Source organism: Mytilus edulis, chromosome 6 (assembly GCF_963676685.1).
Source record: "Mytilus edulis chromosome 6, xbMytEdul2.2, whole genome shotgun sequence".
Taxonomy (NCBI): Eukaryota; Metazoa; Mollusca; class Bivalvia; order Mytilida; family Mytilidae; genus Mytilus; species Mytilus edulis.
The window spans coordinates 49,195,649-49,222,019 of NC_092349.1; the positions used below are offsets into that span (position 1 = coordinate 49,195,649).

Sequence of the window (26,371 nt, forward strand, 5' to 3'; positions counted from 1 at the left end):
TTAACCTTTATATGGTTGACACTCTATTTGATTTGTTCTGTTTATAAATGAAAGGTAAAAAAAACAACTACGTAAGATAAATACTTGTATATGTTGTTAACATTGTTTTATACTAGAAACAAATTCTGTATTGGCATAGTAGACAAAACACATTTGCTTTATGTGTTAACGTTGTTGTTGATAATTTTGATACGATTGGTGTTCCATATATTATTGTGAGGTTATTAATAGAATGGGGTTATGTGTTATATATGCTACCTTTTTCCGAACCAATGATTAATTTATTTATCTAAAAGGTAAGGTCATATATATATGATATTCATACTATTAATTGTTCAATGTACTATTACAAATGATCGGTATATGAATTATATGTAAGTATTGTCCTTTATTTGACTTAATGGCCGGTAAAAATATTTGCATTTCTAACTACACAATATAGCAATTTCAAATACACAAAAATATGGAATACAAAACTTTACAATCTATGTCTAACCGGAAAGTAAATAGAATGCAGTATTTTGATGGATTTCTGTTACTGAAAAAATATTCATATTTAACGATCTTTTACACACATATATACCTGCATGTATACGTCGTGTATGATAATTAAAAAGATCATTAAACTCGTGACCAACTTTTCACCAAGATAAGACCATAGATGTAAGACTAAGCGTGATCAAGCGTGTATGTGTCAGTATTTAAGACAAAAATTGTTTTTGAGTTAAACAGTCGAAAAATGTATAAATAGAGAAGAAATAACCTATCCCTGACCATCTTTTGCTGACGAAAGATAAATAATGTTTTATTTTTGCCAAATCAGGCAAATATGTGCGATAACATAAAAATAAAAGAGGTGGTATGATTGCCAATGAGACAACTCTCAACAAGAGGCCAAAATAACACAGACATTAACAACTTTAGGTCATCGTACGGCCTTCAACAATGAGCGAAGCCAATATCGCATAGTTAGCTAAAAAAAAAAGATCCCAAAATGAAAATGTAAAACAATTCAAACGAGAAAACTAACGACCTTTTTATGAACAAAAATTGAACGAAAATCATATAAGTAACACATACACAAACAAAAACCACTGAATTACAGGCTCTTGATTTAGGACAGGCACATACATACAGAATGTGGTGGGGTTAAACATATTAGCAGGATCCCAACCCTCCCCTAACCTGAGACAGTGGTATATCAGTACATAATAAGAACGCACTACAAAAATCAGTTGAATAAGGCTTAACTCATCAAATGAACAAAAATAAAAGTGGACGAGGCAGGGTACTTGTAGAATAGAACGTCCTGAGATATCGATTGATTGTCTCTTCCGTAACGCAAGTTAGACATGTTAGAATTTATTTAAGACAAGAAAAAATACATATTTCAATAAGGGTTTGTTTTACAGGTTCAACTCAGTTCCAAGGGGGAGAGGATTGACAATACGGATATATATAAGTATCAACTCAAATGTCAAAATTCAATACTGGGAGTTGGGATAGTATTATGCTCGTGGGTGTAAACAGGCAGGGAATTGAACTGAACATAGGGGTTAATCCAGATTCCCATTCGAAAAGATGACCTTTAACTTTGGGTAGACTGACTGCAGGACAGAGAAGAAAAGGGGATGATTATGAACCCCCAAAATGTTTAACTCCACCACAATCTATATTTGTCTACCCTTTAACAAGGTGTTTTTCTTGCCTGTTGTCATTTATACTATTTTAATGTGTTTTACATTAACTGTTTTAGCATATACATGATATATAACGCAATTGATGTCATTTGAAATGTTTTGATATTTGTTATGTCGGGGTCTTTTTAGCTAAGTATACGGCATTGATGGGCTTTTTTTTAGTTTAAGGCAATACGATAACCTACATACATTTGTATTAGTTGCATACATTATTGCCCTTTACATTTTAGGTTGTGAAAGATACTCGCTTTGGCGAGTGTTATTACTTAAACATCAGACAAAGAAAGTAAAAATATGTTCAGATAAAACAATTTCATTGAACAATTACATAATTATTTTGTCTATGTAGCAATTCATTATATGTTATGTCATATTACGGGTTAGCTCATATATTCTACGTTGGCCCAGGTTGTATAGGGTTTGTGACTTCAAACATGTTTATCCCCGCCACAATGTGTATGAACGTGTCTAAAGAAATTTACTGGTTGTCGTTTGTTTCTGTATAATAATTTACATATAGATCAGGTCATTTGAATTGTTTTACAATGTTCATTTTGGGGCCTTATATAACATAGTATGGGAAGTGAGTGTTACCAATTGCTGTAGGCTGTTCGGTGTTCTGCATTTATTGGCATCTAAGTTGTTTGGTGATTAGGGAGAGTTGTCTTTTTGGTCACATATTATTGCAATGACCTTCGGAAGTTTGATTATACTAAAGACAATCATTCTAATTATATCTAAATATTGATTTTTACAGAATGTTAAAAACTTTTGTTGCGGATGGTGATTTAGCTGGATCTATAACTGTAAAAGAATATGAAGGACGTTATTTCCCAGCAAATTTTCCAGATATACATTCTCACTGGAAATTCATGCAGTCATTTGAAGCCGATGACAATGATGTCATCATTTGCTCATATCCCAAATCAGGTATTTTGTTTAACGACAAGCTTGAAACTTTTTTTTACAAAAAGAGTGTTCGAACTAAACTGTGAATTGACTGTAACAGTTTTGTATCACGATTTTGAAATGAGGTATCAAATTACATAAAAATCGCTGAATGCAAACTAAACACAATGACTTTTGTCCACAGCGTATGCATTCGTATAAAGCTTCCTATTCTTAGAGTTTATGTACATGTATACTATTTGGTACATAGATGTTATGATGGGAAGTTTTTTTTCTAGAATATACCCGTAGACCGCGGCTTTCTTTCACGGTTAAATCGCATACGTACGATGTGTTAACATATAAGTTATTTTTACTATTGATACCATAAACACAAAACGACGAATATTTAATTTTTAACAGGTCATTGTGTTGCGTTCAACAATGAGTTAAGATTAACAGTATTTATAAAAGATCCCGACATAACATATTTTAGGAAATAACAGCCGCTTAATTTATACGACAGCAAGGAAAGAAAAACATAGTTGACTTGCAGCAGCGAACGACAACCTCTGTATTATCTGAATTACAGACTAATTGCTTTGCAGATCGACATATATGATTTGCCTGTATTAAACATGTTTGTAAACGCCCAACACTATTTCTAATTTTGGACAGTATTTATAAAATTCATATAAGAAACAAACGGTTTCAAAGGTTTTAATCGCGTGATCCTTCAAAAATTATTAATAATAGACCAGTATTTGAAATGATTCACTTGAACTTGTCTCATTACATATATGTTAGGTGTTTTTTCTTCTTCTCTAATTCCCCAGTCACACTAGACCACGATCGCAGCACGTTAATCACGATCTAAATTAAATTAAAATCGTGGTGAGGTCGCGTTATGAGCGGCATTAAAATGTCGATTTTCGCAGTTTTCACGACGCTTCTACGTCCTCATACACGTAAGCTTCTTCAACGATCCCGCTACGATTATAAAACGTGGTCGTTACGCTTATTCTGTGACCTCACTACGACCATTACGTTCTCCCCGCGACAAAACAACGCTTCTGTTACGACTACATATATACCACGTTTACACTACGCCCTATCTCTCCGATTAAAATCGTGTTTTCGTTACGCTCTCGCTACGATGGTACAGCGACCTTTGCGATCTTACTACGACCTTACTACGCTTCTACTACGACATGCTTTCGATACGACCGCACCACAATTGTTTTAAACATGTTCAAAGTTAGCCACGATCCTCAGGATCATGAAGACCTCACCACAACCGTAACACGACGACCTTAATGATCGCCAGAATTTGACATTTTTCAGAGATTGTAGTGCGATCGTGGCCTTGTGTGACTGTGGTATTAGAACCACTTGCTAAATTGTAAGCTATATTCAATGCATACATTGGTTAATATTAAATTTTCTTTTATATGTCCGTATTAAGGGGACGAAGAAGAATTAATAATAAAAAAAAAATCGGGAAATTTCCCGAAATTTTCATTGTACTAATAAACTCAAAACCGTTAACTTTTTTTTGTCACTTTTTTTCATTCCTGCATTTGCGCAGAAATCTAAATTCTTCTTCCTATTTCCGGTCTCGTTTTTAAGAATTCTTTGAAATGAAAAACGTAACCTGATGATATCGTTTCTTTGTTTAAATTGAGTATGACGTCATATCTTAAATAATGTCACAACTAAAATCCCTAACAACAGAACCAAAATCGGAAACGTCACGGTATATATTTTACGTTTCTTTTTTTTAACAGATTTTGAAGTTTAAATATTATTGAAATGAAACAAAAAATCATATTTACCAGCTATAGATCATGTAAGAGTTATAAACTGAGCGTAATATGTTTCAAAAGTTTGCTACATTGAACACTGCATCTTAATCAAATATGTCAGACAGATACGTCATAAACTGTAGAGACGGCATGATTTGTTACTAAATCAGTGTAAATTATACCAAAAAGAAGAAACAATAAAGTATAACTGTGTCTCACCTTATATTCCTATTTTTGATACCTTTATGCCCGCTATGTGATATACATGTATTGTTCGGTATAAAAAGAAACAACATTCAGTCAGTATCACATCATGATTTCAGGTTTCCATTGGATATGGGAAGTAGTGACAATGCTTCTTAATAACACATCGGTTATAACAAAGGAACTACCAGCGAAATATCTTTTAGAAATGGGAGATTTACGAAAAGTACAACATATACAACCACCAAGAGTTCTTGGAAGCCATTTGTATTATGAAGAACTTCCGGTTTCAATTAGACAAAAGAAATGCAAAATAGTTAATGTTATAAGAGACCCTAGAGCAGTTGCAGTTTCAAGTTTTCATTTCTACACCAAATTGAAAGAGAGTGATTGGAAAGGTACCTGGGCTGGTTATCTGAATCTTTATTTAGACGGTAAAGGTAAAATTTGCATTGCGATTTAAACATTTTATTAATATATACTTATAGGTGATTTCCTTTGAAAGTTTAGGCTTTTAAAATACGCAAATCTACATCTAGTTCATTAAATCGTTTGAAGATCTTTGTTTTCAGTTTAACAAACTCTTATTAGAACTGTTATTTATATCATTTTTTCTATTCAATTACAGTAAAATAAGCAACAGAACACGATGTACTTTCTTGCAAATGTCGTGCTAATCTAAGATCAAATAATTTGATTGATAGATTGGTTATTAGTGCTAAACACTATTGTGCTTTTTCGTGGCGGTCATTTTTGCATTTTGTACTTTTAAAGAAATCCTGAAAGAACCACCGACCTTTCGTATGGAAATATGATAATTCAAATCAAAATAGATTTGAGACGAGCGCACCTGTTGATTGCGGGATTCAAACCGCAAACTCAGTGCTGATAAGCTGGTGATACAGTAGTTCCATCACTGGGCCACCGAGGTCTAATAGCAGACATAGAAGAATTACATGTATGTTTCGTCACATACATTGTGTTAAGCAAAGCAACGTCACCACTGTTCCTTAGTTTTCAATTTTGCATTTGATGTGATAAAATTAATCTTTTACCTCTTTTAAATTGTTATCAAAAATTCCAGGATTATAATTCAATACGGCAGACGCGCGTTTCGTCTACATACATTTAAGACTCATCAGTGACGCTCAGATCAAAATAGTAATAACGCCAAAACAAGTACAAAGTTGAAGAGCATTTAAAACCCAAAATTCCAAATAAAGTTGTGCCAAATACAGCTAAAGTAATCTATTCCTGGGATAAGAAAATCCTTAGTTATTCGTAAAATATATAGTTTTGTAAACAGGAAAAGTTACATTGGTAATTTGCCTCTTACACATGTTACATGAGCCGAAAAGCTATATCAATATTAACAGAGAGACGTTATCAGTGTTGCACGTAATGATCTTATTACGTTGATAATGTTAAACACATTACGATACTAATTAATAGAAAATAACGTATTTGGAATATGACGGCAGTTTCCTATGTATTTATATATAAAACATTGACTTTACTATGATAAGGTATTTCAACAGGCAATCCAACACATATAAATTTAAAGAATTATATCTCCTTTCATACACTTATCATATATGTCTACTTTAGTTTTGTTCAACGACTGGTTTCAACATGCACAATTATGGGAGAGAGTAAGACAGAATAATCTATTTAATCCCATACATGTGCTGTCTTATGAAGACGCCAGAAAGGTATGTTTTAGTTTTTTATATAATTAAAGTTGTGGTATAATCCCACTAAAAAATAGCCCCGTTGCAATCTATGTTAGATTCTGCAATTACAAAGTTAACGTCAAAGGCTACTTTGTCTTACGTTCAAATAAAGTAGTAGTTATTTCATGTCAAAACTATACATTATCCTGCCTTGTGCTGAAACATTCAGCATACCTTTAAATGCATAGTAGAGTGTACTGTTTACCAGAAATTTGATAGTACAGAAACAGGTACTTCTGTTCTGAAAAAGACATAAAATTATTTACTTATATTTAAATTCTATATATTTCTTTATTACCATGATTATTTAAAAAAAAATTTAACAGATGTTCTTCAGTGATCCCAAGTCTCCAAGCTTTCATTTGATACCAAAACTACAGAAATACATGTACTTCACCTAGGGACACAGATACAGCTATGTTTGTAGGAATTCAGTACATACTTCTTTCGTTTATGCTCTTTCAGACCGTGCCTGAATTAGTGGTTCTATACCTTATATATAAAAAATTAGGATATAATGATCAAATAAAAATTTAACACACAATATGGTTTTTTTTTTGGCGGTACGTCATTGTGTCCTACTTTTGTATGCTACTTGTGTTGTATTTGCTTTTCGCACGAAATGGTCTTTGTCACAATTAAAATAATAAAATGCAGTGTTTGTAGTAAGATATGTTTCTTAAGGATGTTCGTTACTCTGTTAAAAAATAACAAGCTTTTTAAAAGACTATTATGAATTGATAGTATATGAATAATGAAACTAAAAAAGTATAAAAAAATGGAGGGTCCGTGTGCTCGTTTTAGAGATAAAAGCCATTGAAAATTTTGCGGGAAATTATTCTCTCTAGATTTTTCATATATTTAACATTGGCACCTTATTGTTTAAAACACTATGAAAAAGTAACAAGATTTTTTTTAAATTTTGAAATATGGCTTTTTAAACTTTATGTAATAAAATTATAAAAAGAAAAGTAGGGGTTAGTGGGCAAAATATTTTAATGACAATACATGGATAAAACCAGAGGATTCCGAAAAACTGGCAAAAAGTCAAAAAATGGAGGAGCAAACATCCTTAACCTAACTGATAATAAGATTTTTTTTTGTCTGAATTTCAACATGTATTGTCGACCCATCTTATATTTTATCACTTTTTTAGCTCACCTGGCCTAAAAGGCCAAGTGAGCTTTTCTCATCACTTGGCGTCCGTCGTCCGGCGTCCGTCGTCCGTCGTCCGTCGTCGTCGTTAACTTTTACAAAAATCTTCTCCTCTGAAACTACTGGGCCAAATTAAACCAAACTTGGCCACAATCATCATTGGGGTATCTAGTTTAAAAAATGTGTCCGGTGACCCGGCCAACCATCCAAGATGGCCGCCATGGCTAAAAATAGAACATAAAATGCAGTTTTTGGCTTATAACTCAAAAACCAAAGCATTTAGAGCAAATCTGACATGGGGTAGAATTGTTAAATAGGTGAAGATCTATCTGCCCTGAAATTTTCAGATGAATCCGATAACCCGTTGTTGGGTTGCTGCCCCTGAATTAGTAATTTTAAGAAAATTTTGCTGTTTTTGGTTATTATCTTGAATATTATTATAGATAGAGATAAACAGTAAACAGCAATAATGTTCAGCAAAGTAAGATTTACAAATAAGTCAACATGACTGAAATGGTCAGTTGACCCCTTTAGGAGTTATTGCCCTTTATAGTCAATTTTTAACCATTTTTCGTAAATCTTAGTAATATTTTACAAAAATCTTCTCCTCTGAAACTACTGGGCCAAATTAATCCAAACTTGGCCACAATCATCTTTTAGATTAGTAGTTCGAAAAATGTGTCCGGTGACCCGGCCATCAAACCAAGATGGCCGCCATGGCTAAAAATAGAACATGGGGTAAAATGCAGTTTTTGGCTTATAACTCAAAACCCAAAGCATTTAGAGCAAATCTGACAGTGATTAAATTGTTTATCAGTTCAAGATCTATCTGCCCTGAAATTTCCAGATGAATCGGACAACCCGTTGTTGGGTTGCTGGCCCTGAATTAGTAATTTTAAGGAAATTTTGCTCTTTTTGGTTATTATCTTGAATATTATTATAGAGAGAGATAAACTATAAACAGCAATAATGTTCACCAAAGTAAGATTTACAAATAAGTCAACATGACTGAAATGGTCAGTTGACCCCTTTAGGATTTATTGCCCTTTATAGTCAATTTTTAACCATTTTTCGTAAATCTTAGTAATCTTTTACAAAAATCTTCTCCTCTGAAACTACTTGGCCAAATTAATCCAAACTTGGCCACAATCATCTTTTGGGTAAGTAGTTTGAAAAAATGTGTCCGGTGACCCGGCCATCCAACCAAGATGGCCGACATGGCTAAAAATAGAACATGGGGTAAAATGCAGTTTTTGGCTTATAACTCAAAACCCAAAGCATTTAGAGCAAATCTGACATGGGGTAAAATTGTTTAACAGGTCAATATTTATCTGCTCTGAAATTTTTAGATGAATCGGACAACCCGTTGTTGGGTTGCTGACCCTGAATTGTTAGTTTGAAGGAAATTGTGCTGTTTTTGGTCATTATCTTGAATATTATTATAGATAGAGATAAACTGTAAACAACAATAATGTTCAGCAAAGTGCTTTATAGTCAATTTTTAATAATTTTCATAAAATTTGTAAATGTTTACTAACATTTCCACTGAAACTAATTTCAAGTTCATTATAGATAGAGACAACTTTAAGCAGCAAGAATGTTCAGTAAAGTAAGATGTACAAACACATCACCATCACCAAAACACAATTTTGTCATGAATCCATCTGCTTCCTTTAATATTCACATAGACCAAGGTGAGCGACACAGGCTCTTTAGAGCCTCTAGTTAAACTATTATTTTTCATTAGTTTCCCTGAGGAAATCATGTACTTTCCAACAAAGGTGTACCACTTCGTGATCTTTGGCCATATAATATCTTCTTTTATGTTTTTAAAACAAATTATGTTTAGGTATTTTTATACGGTCGTGACGGTCGTCGTGTATTGAAATCGAGGAGTCTTGTATGAAAACATTTGAAGGTAAAACCAACTCTGGCATGTTTCAACAAAATGATACATAATCATGAAAAAAAAATAACAACATGAACAAGGGATGTTCATGAATATCTGATATCAAAGTCAAATTGTTAGTTGATATTGAGTTTCCCAATAGTTTTTCAAACGAGAGCATTTTTCACAGGTATATTTTCATCGAAAGGCGAGAGCTCTAAGATGAGTTATGGCAGAGAAAAATCATTGCATTAAAAGACCATTGGTAATCTGTTTACCGGTAGTTTGACTATAATATTTTTGTGCGCTAGAGCGAAGCCGTAAACCTTCAAATTACCGGAATTCATATGGAGTCTAACTGTGCACCACTTAGTGCGGACTGTTTTTGTAATTTAATGAGTTCCAATTGAAGACTTAAATCAGAAAAGACCCTTCGAAACAACATCTGAATCAATCATTTAATAACACTTTTGGATATCTGGATGCCGAAATCACCAACGGGTCTTCAGCGCAGGAGGTACATCTCGCACTCGGAGGTGTGCCTAAGCAGGCCCCTCAAATAAAAATGTGTACAAGTTCAGTGCAAATGGACGTCATACTAATATATATTTCTTTTGTTTATTGAAAAAAGTATTTGCGTGTTTCCCACTTTGATTTTTGCAGGCAAAAGTTTGCATTTGCTTTATTTGTTCAGAATATATCAGGTAGAGGGGGAAGTATAGCTGTTTTGATTGATACAGTAAACATATTTATTTTTTGCAGAATCCATTTCATGAGTTTAAAAGACTCGCTCGATTTCTTGAAGTCGATGTTAAAGACTCTATGATAATGACCATTGCAGAAAAAACAATGTTTTCCAATATGAAATTTTTTAAAGAGGCGGCCATTGGACACCGTTTCAAAGACGCATTTTCGGGCAATAAATATCCTATATATAGAAAAGGTCAGTAATATTATGTTATAGTATGTTTCATGTGCGCCCTTATATTAGCAACGGTGAGCATAATGTTGGAATCGACATAAACAGAATTACATGAATGTTTTACAATTTTCTGTTGATACTGATATGTTATTACGATAAGCGTTTATCATTGTTAGCTCAACTGACACTTAAGGTCAAACAGCATATAGCTTCTGTCTGTTTCGGTTTGGTGTTATCCTTTTATTACCGGTATATTTTGCTCATAATGGCTGTTTTAATGTTAGTGGGCTGTTCCTTTTCCCCTGATTTTGTTGTTTATTTGGACAGCTGTATCTGCTAATTCTAAATTCTGTGTACAAAAGTTGTCTGGACTTTTATTGTGTTTCTTTTGTGTTCCAATGGCATATGGCGTAGGCTGGCGTTTCCAGTGTTGTTACCGTACAATTATTATTAAATGTTTGAATTAGTTCGATGCATTTATGACAGTAATGAATGTTGTTGTCTACTGCATTGGTTCCCTATTTAGGTATGCAAAACTTTATAAGTTAAATGTTGTAAATATAATCGATACTGTTTTGTACTAGGGGTTTGAAATCAAATATAGGTATATTGATTTTTTTTTAACTTTATAATATATACAAGATGCATATATGTAACTAGTGTGATATGTATATATATGAATCTTTTAACAGGAGGGACATAGCGGGATCTGTCGATTTTACAGGATACCATTAGTTAATATCGGTTTTTAATTGGGACTCTGTAGTCTGTGTAGTGTATTTTCGACTGTTGTGTTTGTGTGTCAGTTTGTTTATTTGTGACTATTTGCTGTTTCCATGCTCTGATGTAAGCAAAACAAACCCCTAACTCGCCCAAATAAGATCTGTCCAATAGTGTTCTCATATCAGACGAAGACATAAAAGAGGGACGAAAGATACCAAAAGGACAGTCAAACTCATAAATCTAAAACAAACTGACAACGCCATGGCTAAAAATAAAAAAGACAACCAGAAAAACAATAGTACACACGACACAACATAGAAAACTAAAGAATAAACAACACGAACCCCACCAAAAACTAGGGGTGATCTCAGGTGCTCCGGAAGGGTAAGCAGATCCTGCTCCACATGTGGCACCCGTCGTGTTGCTTAAGTGATTACAAATCCGGTAAATAGTCTAATTCGGTAGGTCATATTCATGAAAGGGGATTGTAGTTACGACGTAAGGAACATATCCGATATCATTTGTGAAACGGTTATTCCATAACGGTCAACCAACTCGTGATGGCGTCCGTAAAATTTACGAAGGGATGATTTCGACTTCACCATTTGGAACTCTTGGTTTAATAGCTTCCTTGTGAGCAGCAAACCTCTATCAAGAAAATCATGATAGGAAATACAAGCACGGGAATATCGTATCAATTGGGAGATATATACCCCGTATGCAGGTGTGTCAATACAAAAGAATTTACCAGTGTGGCAGTTAGAAAAAAAAGAGCAAAGCAACATTTTAATACTAATCAATATCTGCACTACAATTTCCCAACAACACTTGTTCAATAAAACATGTAATCAAGTAAAACGGGTTGTGGTAGAAACAATAATAAAGGACAAACAGGCAAAGTATTTTTTGTTTTATGTTACAAATTATTTATATAATATCTTGTTGTTTTATTTAGGTACAGAAGATGACTGGAAATCTTATTTTACATTGCATCAAAATGCTGAATTTGAACAGATTTACAAAGACAGGATGCAGTACAACAAACTACAGTTAAAATCAATCGTTTCCCCCGGCAGTCTTGATACTGGCTGTACAGAGACGACTAGATATGAATCAAAGTTGTAGCAATTCATAATTTGTTTATATCATTAATCATCATTTGATTAACTGTATTGATATGTTTCCAACAGTTCAAAGTTATCTGAACCATAGAACTGGCATCAATATAAACTTACACAAACTTTATTAAACAGTCGTTAGGATTACAGCTACTGATACGCGACTGAATTATAAACTGATCTATTTTGTTGAATTATAAATGCTTTATTGTTATCGTTTACACATGTTTGTCATGCTACATGTGTGTTTTGTTTATTTTGTCATCAATCTTAAAGATTGATTAACATAAAGATAATGCAATATTTAGTCACGATTCGTTACACAGTTGTTGCATATTCTGTTTCGTCATATTTCTACTGCAGAATCTTATTCGTTTGCATGTTTTAACTTGATAAATATGTTTTAAGCATATGATTTGTATTATATGAAAAGAATAAGATGTTATTTTTTTACTAGCTATCCTTTTATATGAAGCCTTATTATATAACTATACGCAGATATGACTTATTGTAACAAAAGCAATTCATCGAGAACTACATAAAACATTTTCCCTAAATAATTCAAAATATGGTTGAAGGCATACATCCAACCGTACTATAGAACAGGATACAACATAAATATGATAAAGATTTAAGTCTGCCTCATATATTCACTTACATCTAGAAATGGACAATGAGGATCAGTTGAAAAAACTTTACGATGATTCAATTTCATATCTATGTAGCAAGATTCCAGCAGCGAATGCATACGGAGTATATATCTCCCAATTGATACTATATTTCCGGATTTGCATTTTCTATCATGATTTTTTTGACAGAGGGTTGATGCTCCCATAGAAGCTATTAATCCAAGAGTTACAAAATGTGAAATTGAACCTTCCCTTAGTAAATTTTACAGACGACTTCACGATTTGATTGTCCATTTTGGAATATTCGTTTCACATATGATAGCAGATATGTATCTAAGGTCGAAACTACAATCTCGTTCCCTTTTAACGAGTGTGACGAACCGAATAAGACCTATTACCGGGTTTGTACTAAAATGATCAACACGATGGGTGCCACAGGTGGAGTAGGGTCTGCTTACCTTTTTGACGCACCTTAAATCGCCTTTTTTGGTGGGGTTGGTGTTGATTAGTCTTTATTTTTTATGCTGTGTTTTGTGTACTATTGTTTGCGTTTTTTCTTTTTAGGCAGGGCGTTGTCAGTTTATTTTCGATTCTGAGTTTGATTGTCCATCTAGTATCTTTCGACCATTTTATCCCTCTGGATCACAACAGTTCAATCCATTTAAAAATGTCCTATACCAATTACAAGCAGTTGTTTTCAAATAGTTCGTTTCTATGTGAATTGCCGTTTGTGTTGCACTTATATATTCCTTTTGTTCCTTTGTTTTCCTCTTATTATACCCCCGCTTTAAAAAAGGGGGGGTATACTGTTTTACCTCTGTCTGTCAGTCCGTCCGTCAGTCCGTCAGTCAGTCCGTCCCATGAAACTTTCGTCACATTTTTCTCAGGAACTACACATTCACCCTTTCTGTAATTTGGTATCAACATTTATATATGTCAGCCATACCGTGTGATGCGTTTTCAGATTCATCACTTGACAACTTCCTGTTTACCGAACACTTGTCTGATTTTACACATGATAGCCAAGTTGAAAATTTTCGTCACATTTTTCTCAGGAACTACAATACAAGGATTTCTGAAATTTGGTTTCAGGATTTATATAAGTCAGCTATACCGTGTGATGCGTTTTCAGATTCATCACTCGACTACTTCCTGTTTACCGAACACTTGTATGATTTTACACATGATAACCAAGTTGAAAATTTTCGTCACATTTTTCTCAGGAACTTCAATACAAGGATTTCTGAAATTTCTGAAATTTGGTTTCAGGATTTATATAAGTCAGCTATACCGTGTGATGCTTTTTCAGATTCATCACTCGACAACTTCCTGTTTACCGAACACTTGTATGATTTTACACATGATAGCCAAGTTGAAAATTTTCGTCACATTTTTCTCAGGAACTACAATACAAGGATTTCTGAAATTTGGTTTCAGGATTTATATAAGTCAGCTATACCGTGTGATGCGTTTTCAGATTCATCACTCGACTACTTCCTGTTTACCGAACACTTGTATGATTTTACACATGATAACCAAGTTAAAAATTTTCGTCACATTTTTCTCAGGAACTACAATACAAGGATTTCTGAAATTTGGTTTCAGGATTTTTATAAGTCAGCTATACCGTGTGATGCGTTTTCAGATTCATCACTCGACAACTTCCTGTTTACCGAACACTTGTATGATTTTACACATGATAACCAAGTCAAAAATTTTCGTCACATTTTTCTCAGGAACTACAATACAAGGATTTCTGAAATTTGGTTTCAGGATTTTTATAAGTCAGCTATACCGTGTGATGCGTTTTCAGATTCATCATTCGACAACTTCCTGTTTACCGAACACTTGCATATTTTTACACTATTAATATTATCCACTTGCGGCGGGGGTACTTCCTGTTTACCGAACACTTGCATATTTTTACACTATCAATATTATCCACTTGCGGCGGGGGTATCATCAGTGAGCAGTAGCTCGCAGTTTCACTTGTAGTTGGTGTGTTTCCATCTACTTTTGGTTTGTAACCCAGATTCGTTTTTTCTCAATCGAATTTTGACTTTCAAACCCCGGAATATATGAGTTTAAAAGAACCAAGTTTGTATATTCTTCCTTTTTCAGTTTGATAAATCAAACACAGGTACATGTCTTTTTACACACACAAAAAAACGAATTACGACATGAAGACATGATATGTCAAAAATGAGTTCGTAGGTAAACCTTGTTTTCAGATTTAAGATAATGGTGTATCGTAGTTTATTTCTTGTTAATGTGATATAATTTCAACTTTGAATTCGATTTTGTTACGTTAAGTATTGCAAAACCAAATACCTTATTAATGGCTTTCAATTCTTCATTTCTTTTGAATTAAGATCATTCAAAAGTAAACTCAAGTAATATTTGATTCTTTGAATTCGAAAATTTACAAAGTTATTTAAATAGCAACCGACCTGCCAAAAAAAAAGAAGCAATCAAAAAAACCAAACTAAAAAAAAAACCAAACGAACATGTATGTGTTGAAGGACATTAATTCAGCAATATAACAAAACACTATTATCTTGTGTAAAGCTAAATCAGATTCCATAGATTTGTTCCCTACATATTTCACATTATTTAAGTAGTATATACAACATGTTTAAGACATTCGGCCACTGGTTTTCTTCTTCATCTTATCTTTAATAATTCTAACCTACATATGTTAGACAGTCAATTATTTGTTTTGTATTAAATTCATTATAAGGGGACACAAATACGTTTAATACATATTTGTTTATATCATGTATATATTATTTCTAAATTGTACTTTGCTGGAATTAGAACTTTATAGGTAAAGCTGTTAAAACATATGTTCCTTATGTGTAAACAGATTAACCTTGTAGATAATTTTGATACAATTAGAGTTATGTTATATCATTGCGAGGTTATAAATAGAATGAGGTTATGTATTATGTATGATAACGGTATGATCTGTATAATTGTGCAGTATAACTAATCCAAAAGGTAATGTTTTTCGTATTATAATTTCATAAACACTCTATTACAAATTATCACTATATGAATTATTTGTATTGTATTTGGGTTACTTGATAAGCCATTTCATTTACAAACGTTTTGCATTTCTAGCTTAATATGTTTACTTGTTATTTTACGAGTACACATATATTGACCAATCTACACAGGTAATGTATCTTTGGGTTAAATGTTTATAACGTGTGAGTGTGTTTGTCGGCATACGTTGTACATTTATCAATATTTGAATAACTTATTTATTGAATATTTGTTGAAGAAAATAAAATAAAAGTATTATGAAAGTAATCTTATAATTTAGTGATATTCAAGAATAAAACAATTAAATGTTGCAAGCGAAATAGTGTCCTAAAAAATTGGACATAACAAGGGGTAGGTAAATGTAAATGACTGATATGAAAGTTATAGCATGTTGTTTTCACTTTTTTTATTATGAAACTCTAGAACAGACATGTGTTCAGAAATATTGTGTATGTCCAATCTTATCATGACTATGTTTTACAGAGTTGTGCACATTTAAAAAAAAGCTGTTTTGCTAGTTACAATGTTGTACAATTACACTGGTGACATGGCAGTAAATGCTTAACTGAAACATACTGATATCATGATTAATGAAATTATATTAATATCTTAATCATTTTAATTCTTTAACTCGAATGAATAATTTTTGTACAGATACATTTTGACGCTCGACCCACAGAAGTTTAAATTTTTTCGGTTTTTTCGTGTTCACATGTAACGATCATACTGATGGCATGTACAATGATTTATCCAGATTTTTTTTTCATTCTGGATACATAAAACTAACGAAAAATAATTGATTGGTTCTCTGGTCAAATGTGATTTTATAAGTACAACTTAACTCTCTCCATGGATCGATAAATTGCTTCTTTTAAAATTTACTTGTCTATGAGTTTGAATTATAAATTGAGGATTAATGCGCTCCATAGTATACTAATTACAGATTTCCAGAAAACAAGAGGTTATTTTTGGAGGACCACTATTCGAAGGTAAGTTAATTTGTTAGAAGGCTTTCAAAGGTATGGTGAAAATTGACATGTAGAAAGCTGATACATGTACAATTCAGGATATACCTGGTTTCTATGAAGTTAAACTGAAGGTAAAATATTTAGAAAGCTGTGAAAATTGCAAAATTAGGTTGAACAGATAGGGATTTTCAATTAGTGGCCTGACACCTATGCTCAAGTTGGAATTATTCTGGACGAGATCAAAATTGGTATTTTTTCATACCATAAGTAGGTTTTTAAAGGTAAATCAGGCCGTTTATTTTTTCTTGTTTAGATTGTTTTACACTTGTCATATTGCAGCCTGTTTAGCTGAATATTTTGTATGGTTTCTATCCATTGTTGAAGAGCATACAGTAAGTTATTTGGTCTCTTGGGCCACACCAAATTAATTTCTTGTTCTACGGATTTTTGGACTCCAAAAATTGGGGCGAGCGAGCGATTTGAAAATTTTGATAAAAAATATTTAATTTGCAAATTTTTGAGGCGAAGCTTGAAAAGCAAAGGCGAGCGATTATATTTTTTTTTGTAAACATAAAATAGTAGGTTTTGACAATATTAAAACTTCATTTAAACTTGTACTTTGACATTTCTTAAATTTATGAAGCATTTTTTGCTCTTTCAACAAGAAATAATTGAATAATTAAATCTGGTCTATGTATGTGTGACTGACAATGAGACAATTCTTCATCCAAGTCATAATCAGGTTCAGAACAACCCATTAATGTTATAATTATCCCTGTTATGAGGGGTCAATATAAGTTATAACATATTTTTTTGTAAAAAAAAAACTTTTTAGTACACAAGGGCTCATATTTTCCGAATGAACTATAATATCTATCTGGTATTAAATGGTAAAATCTTGTCCAAGAATTTTGTAATATTCCTGGACTTTAACCATGTTAACACATTTACTTTAACAGTCAAATATTATTCAAAATAAGTGGACCCCGCTTTTAGAAAAATTGTTTAAAACATGATGTATTTCTCCTCTTTTTGAGTAAAAAATTCTAAGTTTTCAAAGGTTTTGTATAGTAGCACAATACAAATCCTCGGTATTTATATGTTCTTTTCTACAACAGTAAAATGACCTCTTGTCTGAAGGAGGGTTGTTCACAGCCTGATAATAACAAACATAGCATAGGTCAAAGTACGGCCTTTTACACAGTTCTTGATCTTGACCAAACAGCAAGCTATAAGGGACCCCAAAATTATTAGTGTACACAATTCGAGCAGGAAAACCAACGATCTAATTTATATATCCAAACGGGAAAAATACCAATGAACCCCATTAACAAACGATAACTGCTGAACGGCAGGTCCCTGAATCAACCAGGACAGGTACACAAACCTGCAGCGAGTATGTATAGTTTTGTATCGCCAGCATACAATATAATTGCAGTTGAAGGCAACTTTTTCAGAAGTTCTTTACATACTTTATTCTAACAACGAAAAATTTTTGATAGGGAATATAATTAAGGGGGAGAGAAACCAATGTTTTGTTCTGTACAGGTATTTCTGCTGTTACATATTTATATCGCAGAACCCCTACTTGGGATTAATTGGTTTCATGCTGAAACAAATATTCTCACGGATATTATACAGTGTGGCGGGGCTCTATAGGTTTAAAATCGTTACATACAAGTTAGACTGTGATTTTCAAAACAAATGTTGAGATCTTTTTATAATATTTACAACAACAAAAAACGGTGTGGGAAATGGTCATGATTACATTTCCGGATGCGGGAAGCGGGAATATAAAAAAAATAAAAAAAATCTGTTTTAAAAAAAATAGATGCGGGCGGGTCCGTCGAACAAGGAATTAAATTGGTGTGGCCTTGGGAGAATAATCTATTTGGCAATCATACCAAATCTTCTTTTTTTATATAAACATTATCTCTGCCATGGCCTCTCGCTAATGTGATAAGACTTCAGATACATCATTGTAATTATAAAAAGAATGAAAATATTCATTTTTGTAGAATGCTAAGAACTTTTGTTGCGGATGGTTATTTAGCTGGATCCATAACTGTAAAAGAATATAAAGGGCATTATTTCCCAGCAAGTGTTTCCGATTATCATTTGCAGTGGAAACATATGCAGTCATTTGAAGCCGGAGACAATGATGTCATAATTTGTTCATATCCAAAATCAGGTATTGCGTTTAAAATATTTCTAACGCGCAAAAAATGTGATATAACTTTGAAATTTATTTTTATTTGTATTTCCGATTTAGTATAAGGGTTTGAATGACATGACCATCGGAAATTTGGAAAAAAAACTTTGATGTTTGTTTAGCATCACCGTGTGATTGTGTATCAAGTTTCGTTACTTCGACCTACGTACATCTATAGTCCATATCTGGTACATTTATATGTTATGATGAGAAGTTTACGTATAAAAGACCGGGTTTTTGGACTTACGTTTACAGTTCAATCGCTTTAATACGATGTTTACAAATATGTGGTAGTTTTGAAAATGGGACACAAAGGACACTTTCATAATCACATCTCCGTTTGTGATCTTTAAAATTGAGTATAAACCAAAATTTTAGTCAGTTATAAAAGTTCTTGACATGACACAAGGACTACGGTATTTTTGAATTTAACTTTTTTGCAGTATGTAATTATATAAACCACTGCATATTTATAAAATATGTTATACAGATAGGTTATAAATAGTAAAGGAAGGCATGATATTGTAAATTACCCAAAACAAAATTTTACGAAAACAAAAGAAACATTACAGTATTATTGCTTCACACATGTTTTACCCATATGCTCGCTATCATACCTTAGCTGTATTTGCCAAAACTTTTAGGAATTTTGGTTGTCAATGCTCTTCAACTTCGCACTTTATTTGGCCTTTTTAACTTTTTTGGATTCGAGCGTCACTGATGAGTCTTTTGTAGACGAAACGCGCGTCTGGCGTATATACTAAATTTACTCCTGGTATCTATGATGAGTTTATTTACAACCACTGGGTCGATGCCACTGCTGGTGGAGATTTCCCCGAGGGTATCACAAGCCCAGTAGTCAGCACTTTTTGTGCTGACATGAATTGTCAGTGATATGGTTATATTTATAAATTTACTGTTTACAAATTTTTTAATTTGTTGAAATACTAACATGACTAAGGCTTTTCTACCTCAGGCATAGATTACCTTAGCTGTATTTGGCAAAACTTTTTGAAATTTTGGTCCTCAATGCTCTTCAACTTCGGACTTTATTTGGCCTTTTTAACTTTTTTGGATTCGAGCGTCATTGATGAGTCTTTTGTAGACGAAACGCGCTTCTGGCGTATATACTAAATTTAGTCCTGGTATCTATGATGAGTTTGTTTATATTCAAATATACATGTAAGTTATGGGCGTAAAGCAAACAACAATCTATCAGTAATACAATGTACATCATGTTTCAGGTTTCCATTGGATATGGGAAGTAGTGACGATGCTACTTAATAACACATCGGTTATCTCAAAGGAACTACCAGCAAAATATGTTTTAGAAGCTGGAACTATTAAAAACGTGCAACAGTCACCACAGCCGAGAGTTCTAGGGAGCCATTTGTATTATGAAGAACTTCCGGTTTCAATCAGACAAAAGAAATGTAAAATAATTAATGTTATAAGAGATCCTAGAGCAGTAGCAGTTTCAAGTTTTCATTTCTTTACCAAAATAAAAGAAAGTAAATGGAAAGGTACCTGGGCTGGTTATCTAAATCTATTTTTAAACGGTAAAGGTGAGAATACATTGTTTACAACATAAACAGTCTATAGTTATCCTATATACTAGTACATCAATGATATGTATATGTACTTATAGTTTCTTTTAAAGTTTATGCTTCTTAAATGCGGAAATGTACAACTACATGTATGAAAGTATTATATTGACAAGAAGTCCAACAAACCAACTTCAAACGTTACAGTCCGATGACGGAAAATCGTTACATACAATGTGTCTGTAATCAACTGTACATGTTATATTGATCGTAATTACCATGCTTACAGAAAATACAGAAATAACCACAATGTGTGCTTTATTTACAAAAAAAATGAAGAAAAAGTGGTTTACAGGGTTTTTCAGATTTTGGCATAACGAAATAGGCAATCATACAATATCTCCTCATTCTAATATTGGGTTCAATAATTATAAATTCCTTGTGCAAGATAAACAATATTTGTTTTCTACATCTATAATTATTTAGGTTTACTGTTTGTTTTGAAAAATATTTTGATTAATTGTTTACTGAAAGGTCAATGGCAAATACGTTATGCAATTTAACAAGACACAAAACAAAAATGCTTAACAAAATTTGTGTTCGATGCTTCAAAATCTAGTTCCAATGTTCAAATCTTACCAAATTAAATTATACATGTTTTATAACACTTCTAAGGAACCATCATGGTAGTTGTTCTTTAAATGCATCCAGAAATATTGCAAGTTAAGCCATTCCTTAAGAAAAAAAATTGTCAAATGCCAGTGCAATCTCGGCTAAAGATTAGTTTTAACTTTTAAATTACCACAAAATGTGTAAAATGCAGCGATTTTTGAGGGGCTTTTATAGCTTGCTCCTCAGTGTGAGCCAAGGCTCCGTGTTGAAGACCGTACTTTGACATATGATGGTTTACTTTTACAAATCTCGTGACTTGGATAAGAGAATTGTCTTATTTGCACGTATACCAAATACTAAAACAAATGGTGGAGTATTAATGTCACATATTAGGTACATGCAGAGAAAAAAAAACAAAAACAAACAAAACCCCAAGGAACAGGGCGGTCAGTTTGTATTGGTCAAGGAAACCGGCTTTAATATTCGACCTTCTGTAGAAAAATTGAGAATGCTTCACACTATATATATAAGTCGAGCGCACCTGCTGTATGCGGTGTTACCAACCTCAGTATTGACAGGCTTGTCATACAGTAAACGACGTTTGACAAATTAGTCCGCTCGGCCATTGAGCCCAGCACCCTCCCCTTCCTCCTCCACCCCACTAATACTGTTTACCTTATACAAAATAGAAAGCAATTTGTCAATTAAGAAACAGTGCTGTTAAGCTAAGCTACGTCATCAATGTTGCTGAGATTTGTAATTTGCATATATGTAGATGAAATGTAATTTTTCTTCTGTCATTTCTGTTACATTATTCAGGGAATTTGCTTTCTGACATGAGCCGAACAGGTAACATCAATATCATCAAAAAGTCATCACGTGATCAGTATTACACGTGATGATTATATTATATCAGGTGATCATATTAAATATACTACAAATGTATGTTACTAGTTCGAATACCTTTTTTGAATTTAAAGGCAGTTTCCTATACATGAAAAGACACTGACCTTACTTTGGTATTTAAAAAAGGAATCAAACAAATACATATTTACAGAATAACATCTTCATTTGATGAATAATAGTATGTCTTTTTTAGTTCTGTTCAACGGCTGGTTTCAACATACACAATTATGGGAGAGAGTAAGACAAAACAATCCTGATAATCCTATACATGTTCTATCCTATGAAGATGCAAAAAAGGTATGTTGTATTATCTAAATACGTTTACAAGTAACAGTAACCAAGATTTGTCATATAAAGATATAATAAAAAATGTACGCCCATTTCCGTTTGTTTTTAGGGCAGTTGGAATACAAATAGAGGTTCATTCACTGTGTCCCAATTTTACATCCGATTTGCTGTGGTGTGTTTCTTTTCGGACGCTATGGTCTTTGTCACATTTAAAATATGCATTACACTTAAACAATGTTTAGTCGCTTCTTTTACTAAACTCATAATAATAATCTAAAACCTTTTTTCTGAATATTCACCATAATTATGTTTTCAGTCTATAACATATTGTATCTCTTCTTTCGAATTACACATGCTTTAATTTTGATTTTTCCTGGCAAATTATGGGCATTGGAAGCAGGGAGTATCACTGTATGAAGTTTGCTTCCATTGTCTATAGTTTGAAGGCTTATCAGTGGATCCATTTTACATATCTAATACTGAATTTAGTACGGCTATCATTCATTGAAAATTGAAGATGTGTTTGCAAATAGGTATAAACGTTCACCAGGCGCAAACCTTCAATGTTTATATGTTGAACATGACTCCAAAATATTTTTTTTAGAAAAACATTTTGTTGCTGAGTTGCTCACTATCTACAATCAATAATTGTGGGTTTTTTTTTTTCTGGTGGTGTTTCTTAGTTTTGTTATGTATAAACCTTTCTTATTTCTATATTTCTACTTGCTTTGCATATGTTTAGTAAGAAAAATAAAAAATAAGTAGGGCTGTGTTGATTCTGATGTTTTGATGTCTGTTACATTTTTTTTTTTGCAGAATCCATTTTATGAATTTAAAAGACTCTCCCAATTTCTCCAGCTGGATGTAAAAGACTCAATAATAATGACCATTGCAGAAAACACAAACTTTTCGCAAATAAAAACATCAAAAAAGGCGATTGCTGAACACCGGTTAGGAAGCGTATTTGTAGGCAATACATATCCTTTATATAGAAAAGGTCAGTTTATAATGTTTAACACGTATGTTTCATGAGCGAAATAATATAAACACCAGTATCCACAGTCAAGAAACTGATACGAACAGAATTTTACGTCAATATTTCGAAAAAAATTCAATGTGTACTTATTTGTTTATTCCATTTAACATTTGTCGTTGTTAGCTCATCTAACACTTTGTGTCACACCAACATATAGGTGGCAGTTATGGCTCTCTAACTAATTTGATTTGAGCGTCACTGATGAGTCTTATGTAGGAAAAACGCGCGTCTGGTGTATTACATTATAAGTCTGGTACCTTTGATTACTTATTATAGCTTTTGTCTGTTTCGGTTTAAGGTGCTTCTATTTTGATCTCGATGGCTGATGATTTTGTTGTTTGATAAACAACCTGTTCTGATACTTCTATGTCAATTGTAATAAAGATGTCTGGAATTCAGTGGTGTTTCTTTTTACTCCACTTGTATATGCAGTAGACTGACGTTTCCAGAATGATTATCTTACAGTTATCGAATATTTGAATTATTTCAATGCGTTTATGGTTTAATTGAATGTGCTGTCTATTGCATCAGTTAAATGATGTGAATAGAATCAATACTACATTGTAACAAAATTTCAAATACAAATTATGAAGTTATATTGAACTACCATTTATTTAAACTTGATAAGATATACAATTTACATATCTATTACCACTTTATCTGGTACCATATAAAGGGATATACCTCTTTTGACAGGAGGAACCGTCGGTTTTTGTATGTGTGTTAGTCTGTTAATTTTTTCAAGGCACGGGCATTTATTAATTACAAATTGTTACGCCAGACACGCGTTTCATCTACATATATAGGAATTATCAGTGAAAATCAGATCAAATTGTTATAAATCAAAAGAAGTAGCACGTTGAAGAGCATTGAGGCACGGGCATTTATTAATTACAAATCCTCATATTCTGATTGCTGTTTATTCTTAAATATAGCAAATAACCTGCCCGTACCAAAGACATCTTTTCACGAAAAAGGAAGACAGAAACAAAGGACAAAAGAGGAGAATATTATAATGTTGTAGTATAGAGTTCAATGTTAAAATTTCACATGTCTGTGTTTGCATGTCGACATCAAAATGCAATGTCTGCACTAAAATGGTCACACTACAGAGTTACAATGAAAACTTTTATCAAGTACCAATAGTTGTGGTAGAAAAATTGATAAAGAAAACCCATAGGAAGGTTCCATGCACCATATATTTTAATTTAACAATTTATGTAAATGATATCTTGTTGTTTTATATAGGCTGGCTGATATGGTATACTATTGCTAATGTATTGAAATGTAATTGTAATTTCATGTATATTGTATCAGGTTGCACTTTAAATAAAATAAAATCTAATCTAATCTATATAGGTACAGAAGACGACTGGAAATCCCATTTCACATTGCAACAAAATGCTGAATTTGAACAGATTTACAAAGATAGGATGCAGAACAACAAAATGCAGCTAAAGTCTATCGTTACCCCCGGCAGTCTTGATACCGGCTGTGTTGAGACGACTAGATATGAATCAAAGTTGTAGCTATTCATCATAATTGACAATACGTTTCATAGTTATTTCCCTTACCTGCTTTGAAATATTCCAAAACAATCAAAGTTATATGAAGTTTCTTTTTCATATCTGAAACCATAGAATTGGTATCAATACAACAAGATAAAAACGAAGATTTTAATTATCAAACAACAGCTAATACTTATAGTTGCGGGAACACAATTGAATTATAAACTGAACTATTTTTTTTCAATTATAGAACTGAGTTGCGTTATTTCTAACATTTATACGTGCTTGTCATGCAACATTTACGGTTTGTTTATTTTATCTTAAATCATAATGACAGGTTGATAAACATAAAAATAAAGAAATTGTTAGTCACGATGTGCTATCTACTATTCTATCTATTTCTGTGGTGTATGTTAGATATCTCACACTTTTAACCACAATGTAACACATGTTCTTTCCTGGAATATTTTTCAACCCTCAAACTAACGTGTTGGGTATTTGTCTTATGGAGGAATATCTCGTATCCTTTCTTTTTCATATTAATAGGTACACTAATGAATTCTAATAACTTTATTATCTTAAAACAAATGTGAAACTGACCATAAATCCTTTGATCCTACTAAAAAAGATGCACATAATTCCATAATACAAACAAGTTCACTTAACAAATGTGAACATTATTTCATTAAACAAACATTTCGTTGAATGAAAGGCACTAAAGCATTCAACATAATCGCAAAACAACGTTGTTATTAATTTTCGTTACTAGAATTGAACAAAGATCCAGCCAATAAACTTTAAAAGCCTCTATGTGATGGTTCTCAATTTTTCGTTTTCTTTATATAAGTTAAGTTTTAACGCATAATGAGTGTTCAACAAACTTTACATGTACGTGCTTTATCTAGAGGTTTCATGTAACAGGCTGTCCCATTCAGACCATTTAACAATATTCAAATACTGTTCATTAGTTTTGAAAACTGCAGGGTTTTGAAGGTAGTGTTATACGATTTTGGCAATTAAGTTCCACTAATTTGAGTCCAGCTGAACAGACGCAAAATTGATACTCAGTGACATAAATCCCATTAAAACTGCACCTGTTGTAGTTGGAACCTCGACGAAGACTCCTGGATTTCCTGAAAAACCAGTAAATCAGGTATTGATACGCAAACAAAAAAAGAATTGAAATACACAAAAGAAAGCAACTACAATTGTTTTTCTTTTCATAATCATTGACTTAAAGCTGAAAACTCTCGTCAGACTGAATACACTGCATTAATCAATCAGAATACGCCTATCAGTACCGACCTATAAAACACAAACATGTAATACATTGTTATATATAATGTAAGCACAAATGTATTTTTCAAGAAATCAAATGTGTTTTTTTATGGGAAGATATATCACTGAACATAGAATATCTTATGGAAACAGATATAAAGTTAAATCAACCACCTTTTAAAGCACGAACATAGGATAATATTGCA

At 32.6% G+C, this 26,371-nt stretch overlaps 1 protein-coding gene across 1 annotated transcript; it reads left to right on the forward strand.

Annotated features, from left to right (window-relative positions):
* Nucleotides 1–227: 227 nt before the first annotated feature.
* Nucleotides 228–25,056, forward strand: LOC139526446 (uncharacterized). Its single transcript, XM_071321594.1, has 12 exons — nt 228–296; nt 2,458–2,630; nt 4,717–5,037; nt 6,206–6,309; nt 10,136–10,316; nt 11,974–12,142; nt 16,743–16,802; nt 18,800–18,972; nt 20,238–20,558; nt 22,249–22,352; nt 23,160–23,340; nt 24,739–25,056. The coding sequence occupies exons 2-12, from the start codon at nt 2,459–2,461 to the stop codon at nt 24,906–24,908; spliced, it is 1,956 nt and encodes a 651-aa protein (XP_071177695.1). The 5' UTR covers nt 228–296; nt 2,458; the 3' UTR covers nt 24,909–25,056.
* The last annotated feature ends 1,315 nt before the right edge of the window (nt 25,057–26,371 follow it).

Bases quoted from the DNA above. Each gene is read 5' to 3' on its own strand.
- LOC139526446 (XM_071321594.1), top strand. From the start codon at position 2,459: ATGTTAAAAACTTTTGTTGCGGATGGTGATTTAGCTGGATCTATAACT. The intron at 6,310-10,135 runs GTATGTTTTAGT...TATTTTTTGCAG, and splicing joins CTTATGAAGACGCCAGAAAG to AATCCATTTCATGAGTTTAA. The intron at 12,143-16,742 runs GCAATTCATAAT...TGCGCTCCATAG, and splicing joins AGATATGAATCAAAGTTGTA to TATACTAATTACAGATTTCC.